The 10,456-nt window shown below is 38.4% G+C and overlaps 1 protein-coding gene across 5 annotated transcripts in view; it reads left to right on the top strand.

Annotated features, from left to right (window-relative positions):
- Positions 1 to 8,771, top strand: part of CCSER2 (coiled-coil serine rich protein 2) — a 59,483-nt gene extending 50,712 nt beyond the window's left edge. For all 5 annotated transcript variants that reach the window (XM_056494675.1, XM_056494672.1, XM_056494676.1 and 2 more), the window contains one exon: positions 3,543 to 8,771. In XM_056494675.1, coding sequence (XP_056350650.1) covers positions 3,543 to 3,637 — 95 coding nt within the window. In that variant the 3' untranslated portion in view covers positions 3,638 to 8,771. The remainder of the gene's footprint in view (positions 1 to 3,542) is intronic.
- The last annotated feature ends 1,685 nt before the right edge of the window (positions 8,772 to 10,456 follow it).

Below are 10,456 nucleotides of genomic sequence, written 5' to 3' on the forward strand. Positions count from 1 at the left end.
TAAAGGGAATCGAGATGGGGACCAAGAGAACCAATGCAAAACTGAGGGAATTTTCAGCTAATGAATGGATATCACTATCGTGACCACATTTTTAACTTCTTTAACAGTCCATTTAACTTCTTTAACAATACAACATGATGTTTCAGGTTTTTAGCCCAATGCTAATACAACCTCAGTAGTTTGATAACTGTACAATAGTGGTAATCCTTGTCATCTGTGGATGTCATCTTTCTCTGGATGTTGTGACAGCTATTTTTACTTGAGAGAAATAATAGAAAAATCTAGGCTAATGAAGTAGGGAGTGAATTGAGTAATTTTGATTAGTGCATCGGTGTTTGGAAGGCTTTGCAAATACAGAAAGGCTTTTGCCAGTACAGTAAAATCAGCTTCTTTGTGCAGAAAGGAGCATGTGCACAGATCACTTTTTCTAATGCGCTTTGAGTTTGAGGAGAACTCTCTTCAGTTATATTGTACTTGAAGTATTTGAATCCAACTTGGTATTTTAGGAGCATCCCAAAGGAGTGCAGGTGTCTGTCTACCTGCGTGTTTTCATTGTGGGACATAAATAGAAGTCTGGGTAGCATGGCAGTCTATTCCAAGTCATTGTCTCTCCCACCTCAGAAATATTGCCAGAAGTGCACTCAAAGCAATGCAGATGAAACCCTTCTTTTAGGACTTAGGTGAAATAAAATACTGTGCCTGAAAGGCAGAATGCTTCTTCATCTGTTTCTCCTTCTTCATGTGATGGAATTCACCAAGTACTTCAGTCCTTCGGCTGGCTCATTGTTTTTACCAGTAACATGGTCAGAATTTCAAAGACTTTCTTTGTAAAAGGAGAACTTGTATTTAGTACATAGATACGAGCTGTGGGTGACAATAATGCAGTTGTCAGTGTTGGATACCTTGTGAACTGTTACGTGCATATCTTGCAAGTGGCATTTTGCTGCTTTTAGTATCATTTTGAATGTTAATGCACATAGAAATTTGATGATATTAACATTGTCATTGTGATAATTGGACAGATCTTGAGTAGAAATACACACTTAGAAAGCAGTATGCTATTTAAAACAACTGGGCAAAGATGATACCAGAGCTTTAGTATCCTCATAATTCTGAGCACATAGCCATTTTCTACTTTAGTGTTGCTAACTGTCTGGGTAATGAGCTGCTTAGACCTTTTAAGGTTATGAAGGATAATGAGGAAAACGTGTATTTGGCTATTCTTATATGTAAAGTGCAAAATTGTCCAAGGGGAATAGCTCAAATACTACCTAGCCTTTGTCAGAAGACTTCAAAATAGCATTATTGAAACCTTGATGGCTTTGTTGTACCTTGGATGTGTTTAACTCAACTTTCCATACAAATTTAGTTTCTTCTGTAACTTACCAGTTTTTTAATTTTTTTAATTAGTATTGCTAGAATTATTTTATATTGGTTAGATATTTATCTGTGTTTTTGAAGACTAGTGTTTAAAAACCCTTCCTTAGCTGAGGGAGAAAAATTTTTTGACAATTATTTTTCCACATTTGACACAATACTGTGGGCTATAAATGTATGTTTGGTGTTTTTGGTTTTTTTTTTTTTTTACTTCAGGTGGGATTAGAAAATAAGATTTATTTGTTGTAGTATTTGCATGGAAATCGGGCACATATTGCTTTGGTTTCTGCAGTCATTACTAGCAGTTTTGGTTTTGCAGGTGAGGTCTCAAATCAGTAAATCATTTTGGCTAACATCTGCCTGTCAACTCCTAGGCTGGAAGGTGAATAACTTCTGTAATCCAAACATAAACACTGGGAAATGGAAAAATATTCAGAGGACTAATTTTATTTAAGCTGTAACTCTCTCAGCTTATGGAATTATTCCTTGTGTTTAGCATTTCCTTCCTGTAGGCTTGTATGGTTGTGAAGGATTCACAAAGTTAAGCTAGTTTTGGGTCACATAAGGAATAATGTGTTGGTACTCATTTGTCACCATTTTGGAGGCTTCTTTGCCTTTTTTTGTTTTTAATCTTGTCCCTCTTTCCAAAACAATCATGTTCTGACTGCTCAGGATATTTGCCTTTCATGTCTATCACTGATAGCTGATTTTGTTGGCATGGATTTTGCCTTATGAGACAACTGTTATATTCTAAAGGGAAAAACTGCTCATAAATAAAAAATAGACTGAGAAACCTTGATTTTCCTCTCATTAACCATTAAATCTTTTTTCTTGATGAGGAGTTTTGAGGATTCAGTTTTCAGTAGTAATCCTGCCAGGGAAAAGATGAAAAGCCTAAAGAGTCCTGAGGTGGGCTGTGGCCCTAAATGCATAACAGGAATCTGGCATGCACAGCTATCATTGCATACTTCCTGCTCATTCAAAGAAGAGCTAAAAAGACCAGACTAATAATGGGTTTTCTCTTTAGAACTTGTGAATAATTCAGGAGAGTGACTAAAATGACACTTCTAGTCAAATCTCCCAAACACAAGCATTGCTTCTTTTTTAATTTACTCTGTTTCTCTAGTAAACAGAATAAGCCTCTTCACTGCATACATGCAACCTGTCAGGTGGTTAGAATCCAGGTGGTTGAGTGATGACTAGTTGGTAGGAGTTCAGTTCCTGTCCTTTGTAAAGAAAATGAGAAAAATAATCCAAACCTGCTAAAACTGTAGTTTAGATTTTAATAGATTTTGGGTTTTGCCACGAATTGCAGAATTTTTAGTAATGCTTCCAAGATCTGTATCCATGTTGCAGGTTTAGGATGTATTGTGAAACTAGTATATCATTAATCTTTTAAGTCTCTTTACAGGGCAGAGCAAAGAGAACAGAAATTACCCAGAAGATGTACTGGCAATTCTCTTGTCTGATGCGTGTCTGATTAGATTCTATCTTCTGAGAAAATGTAAAATCTTCTACAGTTCTCTTTATCCCATGGTTATCAGTGTGGTAGAGTGTGGTCTCTACTTTCACACGAACTCTGTTTCTTTGTCAGCCCATTTAAAATCAGTTTGAGATAAAACAGTTACCTAAGCTTAGTCAGTGGCTTGATTAGCACCTACTTCCACCAGATTTTCTGGCCTCAGTAAGACAAGGAAATGGCCTGTAAGTTTGTGTGGTCCATCCAGCTCCTTTCCTGCCTGTGCAGCAAAAGGGTTGGTGGGTGGTTGAGGTCAGTATGCCGTGAGTAGAAATTAAAGCTGGACATAGCATTGGGTTAAGCACTTCATTAGAATTGATCTGCACCAACATTAGTTCTTGGGCTGTCCTGCAGATTTGGGTGAAACCATCAACCATGCCTTCTTCATGTTTCCTTTTTAACCCGATCGGTTTCTTTTTTGTCTTTATGTTGTTTATTTCAGTGCTGGTGTATTTTTTTCCACTTCAGTTACAAGTTCCATTTGTGCGCGTCTCATGACCCATCCTGTTTTGCCAAAGTCAAAGTTTTGATTTAAAAACCCAGATATACAGCCCCTATCAAGCATCCAGTCAGCTCACATTGGATTCTGAGTGTATCTGGTGTCTTCTCTGCCTAATATATTCTTGTATTCTTTTCTCTTTAACAGCCTCAAGTACTACAGCCTTCCAGCAGCCTTCCCAATTCCACAGACCTCGCCCAGGGAAAACTAATAAAAACTCCACATATCGAGGCCCACAGTGAATATCCTAAACCAGATCTGCATGACAATAGAAACCATCAGAATCCAAATGCTGCAAATGTCTCTCTCCCAAATAGCCCGAATGACATAAACTCTTTAACGAGCGTGCAGTTAAACACGAAAGATGAAAATGCACCATATTTGGACAATGTGAAAAACAAAAACACTGAAGACCCTGGAGAGGTGCCTAGTAATAAGAAAGGTACATTACCACCTCGTTCCCACTTTCAGACCTCTACACGAGCTGATGCTCCAGAGGTGCAGACTGGATTACCTGTGAAAGGTCAACCCTCATTCACAAACCAGGCTTCTCAGCCAAAGACTTCGAGAATCGCGAAACCCCCAACTGCTTTAGTGCCTCCTACCATGGCTGTTCCCGTACGATCTGCAGGTCATGCCGCTGCTTCCAAGGAACGTGAGCTTCTACCACTGAGTAATTTGACTCAGCCACAGCCAGCATCTGGGCAGGATAACCTAAAGGGTAAACAGAGTCAGAAAGTGTCAAAACTTCGCCCACCAACTACGTCCTTTGTTAAATCTAAGCAAGTGAGCAGTCAGAAATCCACACCAGTACCTCCAGAGCCTCAGAACACCTCCCTAAAGTCTAACATCCCAAGGCCACCAGTCCAGAGAAAGGAAAACGTGCAGACACACTCTGCTGGCTTGCATTCTGGGGACAGCATGCCCTCCGGTCGGCATTCCCGCCTCCCGAAACCAAAGACACACTGAGGCTGTTCCCACATCTCACCGCACTATGCCACGCCAGATCCCGCTTCCCGTGTTGTGACTGCCTTGGAGCCTGCTGTACCTGCAGCCTGCAAAGCCTGAGTCACTGTTCCAAATTGCATCTTCTTTAGGGTTTGCATTCTCCATCCTGCCGTGTTCTGAGGCTGATGTTATGAGCTGTGCAGTTTCTCTTGAGAGTGCTTTATTTTAATGTCAGTCTTTAATAAAGATGGTATTGCAATCCTAGTAATTAAGCAAATATTGAAGTCTGTGGTGACCACAAATGCCAGAATGCTGCACTATTTATTTCAGGATGGCATAAATTATTTCTTACCTCTGTTTGAGTTATTAGACAATGAAATTGCTATTCTGTTTAACTTCTTGGTTCTGAGTACTCGTTAGGTCAGAGTGGTAGAAAATTAGACTGACTAGCAGATGTTTTCTTGGCCATAATTCTGACTCTGTATTCCAGAGGCCTATGCAAAAATCCTTGTATTTATCATTCTCTCAAGACTGACATATTTAATGTTATTTAATCTGATGGGTTGGGTGGGTTGTGTTGTTTTGTTTTGCTGTAACCTGAAGTTGCTCTGTTCTTTATTTATCCCGTTTTCACTGTTCACAGACATTAGGCAGATGTCACAGGGTGAAATGAATCTTCTCGCTTAAACATCCTCATTTGTTAAAAGATTGTGGTATGTTTTTATTGTGTTGAACAGACACATTACCGGGTAGGTTCTTGAAATGCAGTGCTAAGGATGTTTGTCCAAACCTTCCAAGGCAGGCTCTTAGGAATTGGTAAGTAGGGAGCCTCTGGGAATAAGGGATCCAGAACACCTTTGTTGAGGTTGCACAACATGCATTTTAATTAATATTTTAAACTTTTATTGTTCTGCTTGTATTTATTCATTTTCTGTTTAATATTGGAAGGCTCTGAAGTACCTAACTTGAAATTTTGCACAAACTTTGCCATATGTGTAAGAATTTGAAACTATTTTACAGAATAAAACTTATATGAAAAATGCAACTATTTTTTAAAAAGGAAAAAAATTAAACCCCCTTATTTGCTTTGAGCAATCCTTTTATGTCCTAATCCAGAGCTGGTACTCTTAAGAGTTTTTTGAACGTGTTATTTTGGGTTTGTTTTTTTGTTTTGTTTTGTTGGGGTTTTTTTGTTTTTGTTTTGTTTGGGATTTTTTGTAATTTCTGAAGAAGTGCATGATAACTGGTAAGGAGCTTTTTGGGGAAATTAGGCAGAAAAAAAAACCCCTATGTTTTTGTGCTCTCTAGGAGAAGTACTTTTTTCTGAAAGTAGTCTTGGTGCACTCTGGGACCATGCACCGATGATGCGAGTCACATGTGCGCATATCCAGTGAAGCTTTCCAGAAATTTGATGTTCTGTCCCATCTCCAATTCTTCCTGTCTTTCCCATGATTCTCTTGGATGTTACTGGTTGGGTGGTCTTTTTTTTTTCCTGTTCTCAAGTTGGCTTTAAAATCAGCAGCAGAAGACTGCTGCAACAACTTGGCTCAAAATCTATTCCTGAAGAACACATCATGTCAGTAAAATGCAACACAGTGTTAGTTTGTTCTAGTCTCTGGCTGTTGGACATTGACATATTGCAGTATTTTCTTTGAGAGAATTAAAGTGAATAGGTGTAGACATTTCATAAATGAATTCAGTATTCTGCTTCTATAATGTAAGCCCTTTAACTGGGGTATCCTGATGGATACCTCAGTTGGGTGAAGGAAAAAATAATCATCTCACCTGAATTACATCGTTAATATTCAAGAATTATTTTGGATTTCTTACACTATAATTTTATTTAACAGAAGATGAAGTGGAAAAGTGAGAATCTTGGGGGGAGATGGGTAGGGGGAGATTCTTTGTCTGAACGAATTATATCAATCTGAAATCAGGGACCTGCAGGACTTTCTGTGAACTGAGGTGATGACAATGTAAGCAAGACCTAACAAGATAAAGATTACTAATTGTTATAGGTGGTATAGGATCAGAACACAACTTGAGATTGCAGTAACAATTATGCTCTGGTAATAATTTATTTCCATGAAAAGCATTGAATTAGTGGTCTTTACTTTCAATAAGAAAATAAAACTCACTTTTTATGTTCCCCAAAACTAGCTCCTGGCAGCTAACTGTGTTTCTCAGGAGTTTAAAGACTGCTGAGGGAATGATCAGATTCCTGGTTCATTTTCCGGTCCATATAGATTTCTATGGAAGGTGTGTTTTTTAAGTTTACTTTCCTTGAGGAGAAGCTGATTTTATTGTTAGTTGTATATTTTGTTTAAAAATACAGTTTTCACCTAATGTTGTTGACAAAAATTCATCATCTTCTGCTTCTTATTCTGGAGGTATCGCCATCCTGATTTAGTGATGTTTCAACTTTTATGTTTACATTTAAAAGTATAGATATCTATACCTTTATTCATATCTGCACCTTTACTGAAAATTGAAGAGACGATCAAAGCAAATTAAGCAAAGAATATCAAGATGAGCAAGGTTTTCATTAAAAAGACAGTTCCTAATTTTTCTTTCTAGAAGAGAAGGTTATATTTGTATGAGCCTGTATATATGTATTAAAGGAACATAAGTAGATGATAGTCCTTTTTTATAGCATTTCCCCATTTTGTTCTGACAGGTTAGTGAGACACAGAGCTGGAGCCAGCAGGATTTGATCATGGATGAGACAGATGCTAGCCTGGCTTGTGTTTGTGGTCAGCTGCTAACCTTGCATCCCTCTAAGACAACTGCATGTTTGGGCTCTTCAGACTTTACCAGGGAAGGCTCTGTTGCACGTATAGTAAGTCCAGAGTATGGCAAAGCCTGTCAGGAGATGAGCAGCTGGCAGAGAAGTGGTGAAGTGAGGCTTGAAGCTTCATCTCACTGAAAGATGGGGTTTGGGGAGTGATGGATGAGAGGGCACTGAGAGTGCATGTCAAATGGGATTAAGTGAGTATTTTCAGGTATCATATCTACCTTATGGAAGGTGCAGATCATCAGTACTGGTGCAGATTATCCAAAATCTGTACATTTAAGTATTTGATATCTTCAGGGGTTTTTTTTAGGTTTAAAAAACTGATTTTTTTTTTGGCCATTTTTTTTGGTTTTGATTTATCATTCTTTTGTGCAATATTCACAAAAGTATTAAACTACTGTTCAGTATGTGTGTACAGAGGCAATTACGTGTTTTAACAAGTGAATAAACACAAAAGAAAAGAACAGAATTGCACTTTAAATGAGCTTTATTGCTGGAGTTGTGCCTAAAATGATCTAGATGCCTCCTGCTGTGTGTGGCTTTTGTTTGAAACAAATTTCCCCGGTAGTGTTGCTGTTTCCAAGGTATTTTCACATCACTTTCACAGGATCGATATGCACTCTAGCATGTTTAAAAGTATTCATATAGTGTACTGAGTTTTTGTTGTGCAATGACTTTAATTTAACCGTGGAATTCTAACACTGATGATACAGCCAGATCATTATTACCTTCCCCTTCCCTGAAGCTCGCACTTCTTACTACCAATCAAAGCCAATGGCAAAATTTCCCTAGGACTAGCATAGCTCTTAAAGGATCATGGTCCCAGAATACGGTTTTGAGAGAAGAAGTGCAATATTATCTCTCCAACTTTCTCGAAATAATTACAAAGGCCCTGAAAATCCAAAACGACACAATTTTGCTACAGTTCTGGAAAAAAAAGGGGTTCCTCAACTTTCCATCTTGTAGCAGTGAGAGTAGGCATAGCAACTAGACTGCATCATAGGTCAGTACAGTTCATTTTGTCCTTGATCTAAATGCTGATTTGTTGTAAGGATGCCTGAAAACTGAATACCATTTGCGTGATTACCTTTGTTTGCATGTGCACATTCTAAAGTGTCATACTGGGGTAGGTTGCTTGTTGTGGGGGAGAATATTTCTGGTTTTGCACAGCACATAATCCTCTTAGTATGGAAATTTTCTTGCCGTACAAATGGAAATCAGTTCTTGAATCAGGTTTCTGTAGCTGTTCCTATCTCGTTACAGAGGCTTTTTCCAAGCAGAGTGGATTTAATGTGACCCTGGTGGTAGGGCTCAGTATAGTCATCTTACAACTGTGCTATCAAGGAAATTCAGTCACTGTTATGGTAAAGCTGCTCACTGCCTACTTAATTGTAAAAGCACCATCATAAAACAAACATAATTCCTGTGTAGCAAAATCTTCAATTCAATACTAGCTAAAACAAGAGGTACCCTTACTATCTGCTTTGTTGTTTTTGGTTTTTATAACCCAGGCCAGAGTAAATACTGTATATTGGAATTTGCTTGTAAAGTTGATTTAAAAAACTGTATGTAAAAACTCTTTCCTCAATGTTGCTCTAGTAAATAAAAAATAAAAGTCATAATTCTAATAAGTATCTCTTTCTCTTGACTTGTGTGTTTTTTCGAATCATTGTGCAAAATGTAGACAGAGCTGTAGACAGAAAATCTGGGGGCACAAGGAGATTAGGTTTAGGCTTACAGTGGATTTTTTTCCTTGGAATTGTCTTTCTCCAACAGAAAATGGTAGGCTTTTAGCATGAAACTGTTATTAAAGGAAAAAAGAAAAGGAGGGGAAAAAAGACATAGAGAAGCTAAACATTTTAATGTATTGTTTGCAGATGAACATGGATTGATATGGCTAGTTCTTAAATGTGTGTTATGGCACCTATAGTGCAGTTAGGAAGAGTAGTTATTAGTTGCCTTATGTATTTAATGAGTTAAAGTTATCATAAGATAGTTGGAGAGAGTTGTTTCCCCACAGACATCCAAATGAATACAACATGTACAAATATGCAAGTCGGAATTGTCTGTCGGTATTTTGCCCATGGTTTGCTATTCTTCAGATGAAAGGAAATCTGCTCCATTAATTAATCTGACCTATTTCAGTAGATAGAAGTTCAAGTTTGAAATCATTATCAAAAAGGGAGGAAAATCCTGTAGTTTGAAGTTAAGAGCATTTTAAATATACTGCAGTCAGGCACTTGTAATCTTTAACCTAATGTTAACTTCAAGATGGCCTTTGAAAATTAGCATGGGTTTTGGGGACGGAAAAAACTGCACAGGGCTTCCAAGTTCAAACCAGGAAGGTTTGAACTTTCTTCCCAAGAAGGAAGGAAGTGTGAATGGATCCTCCTGCACTGTAGTCCTCCTGGGTAAGTGTGCTGTTTGTTGCTTGGTGGACCAGACTGTGTTACTGTGATGTCTAATCCTTACCAATGTGATCATCAGGTGTTAAACAGCTGATGCAATGACTATGGAAATAGTGTCCCTAAAAGCTGTGATTGACAGCTTCCCTGCCCTCCTCATCCAGAGGCAAAGGCTTCCTGGTGGTGGAGAGCAATCTGCTGCTGTCCAAACTGAGCAGTGGTCTCCTGACTGGAGCAGAGCTGCTTTATTGCTGTTGGGCAGGATGTTACACATGGGGAGAAGGTGAGAGGGGGTAAGGCATTTCAGACATTTCTTTTGAAACTGAGAAGGAACACCCCTGGCACCTTCTCTTTGACAGAAATGTCAGTGGGTTTTCTGTGCATGGCTGAATACAACTGAACCTCAAGACAAGTTAATATCAAACTATTCGTAACATCAACCAGATTTGTGCAGTTGCTGCTTGCTCTGGATTATGGATATTAGCTGCTGTTTTGAACAAGAATTGGCTTGTAGTAGAAGGCACGAGACATAAATGCTCCAGCTCTAAAAACTAGTTACTCAGGTATTTACTGCTAATCAGTCAATCTGAAAGCTAAAGGGGTGGGTTTCTGTTAGGATTTCTAAGAGCTTACTCTGAAGCCACAGGCAGTAAGAGCCCTTGGGTCTCATACAATATGAACACACCTGTCTTTTCAAACCAGGACACCCACAGGCTTGCTCCAAGTCCTCACTGAAAATACAGTATGAATTCTTAGTAGGATGCTGAAGTAATTGACCAGAAACTCTGTTTTAAGAAGGATTTTGAATTTGGTTATTCCAAAGCAGAGCAAAATCTGAAAATTTCTAAGCTGTTTAAAATGCTTCCCTCCATCACAGGCTCTGAGAATCACTTCAGTTGTAAAAAGTGTTTCAT

The sequence above is a fragment of the Oenanthe melanoleuca genome, chromosome 6 (genome assembly GCF_029582105.1).
Source record: "Oenanthe melanoleuca isolate GR-GAL-2019-014 chromosome 6, OMel1.0, whole genome shotgun sequence".
NCBI lineage: Eukaryota > Metazoa > Chordata > Aves > Passeriformes > Muscicapidae > Oenanthe > Oenanthe melanoleuca.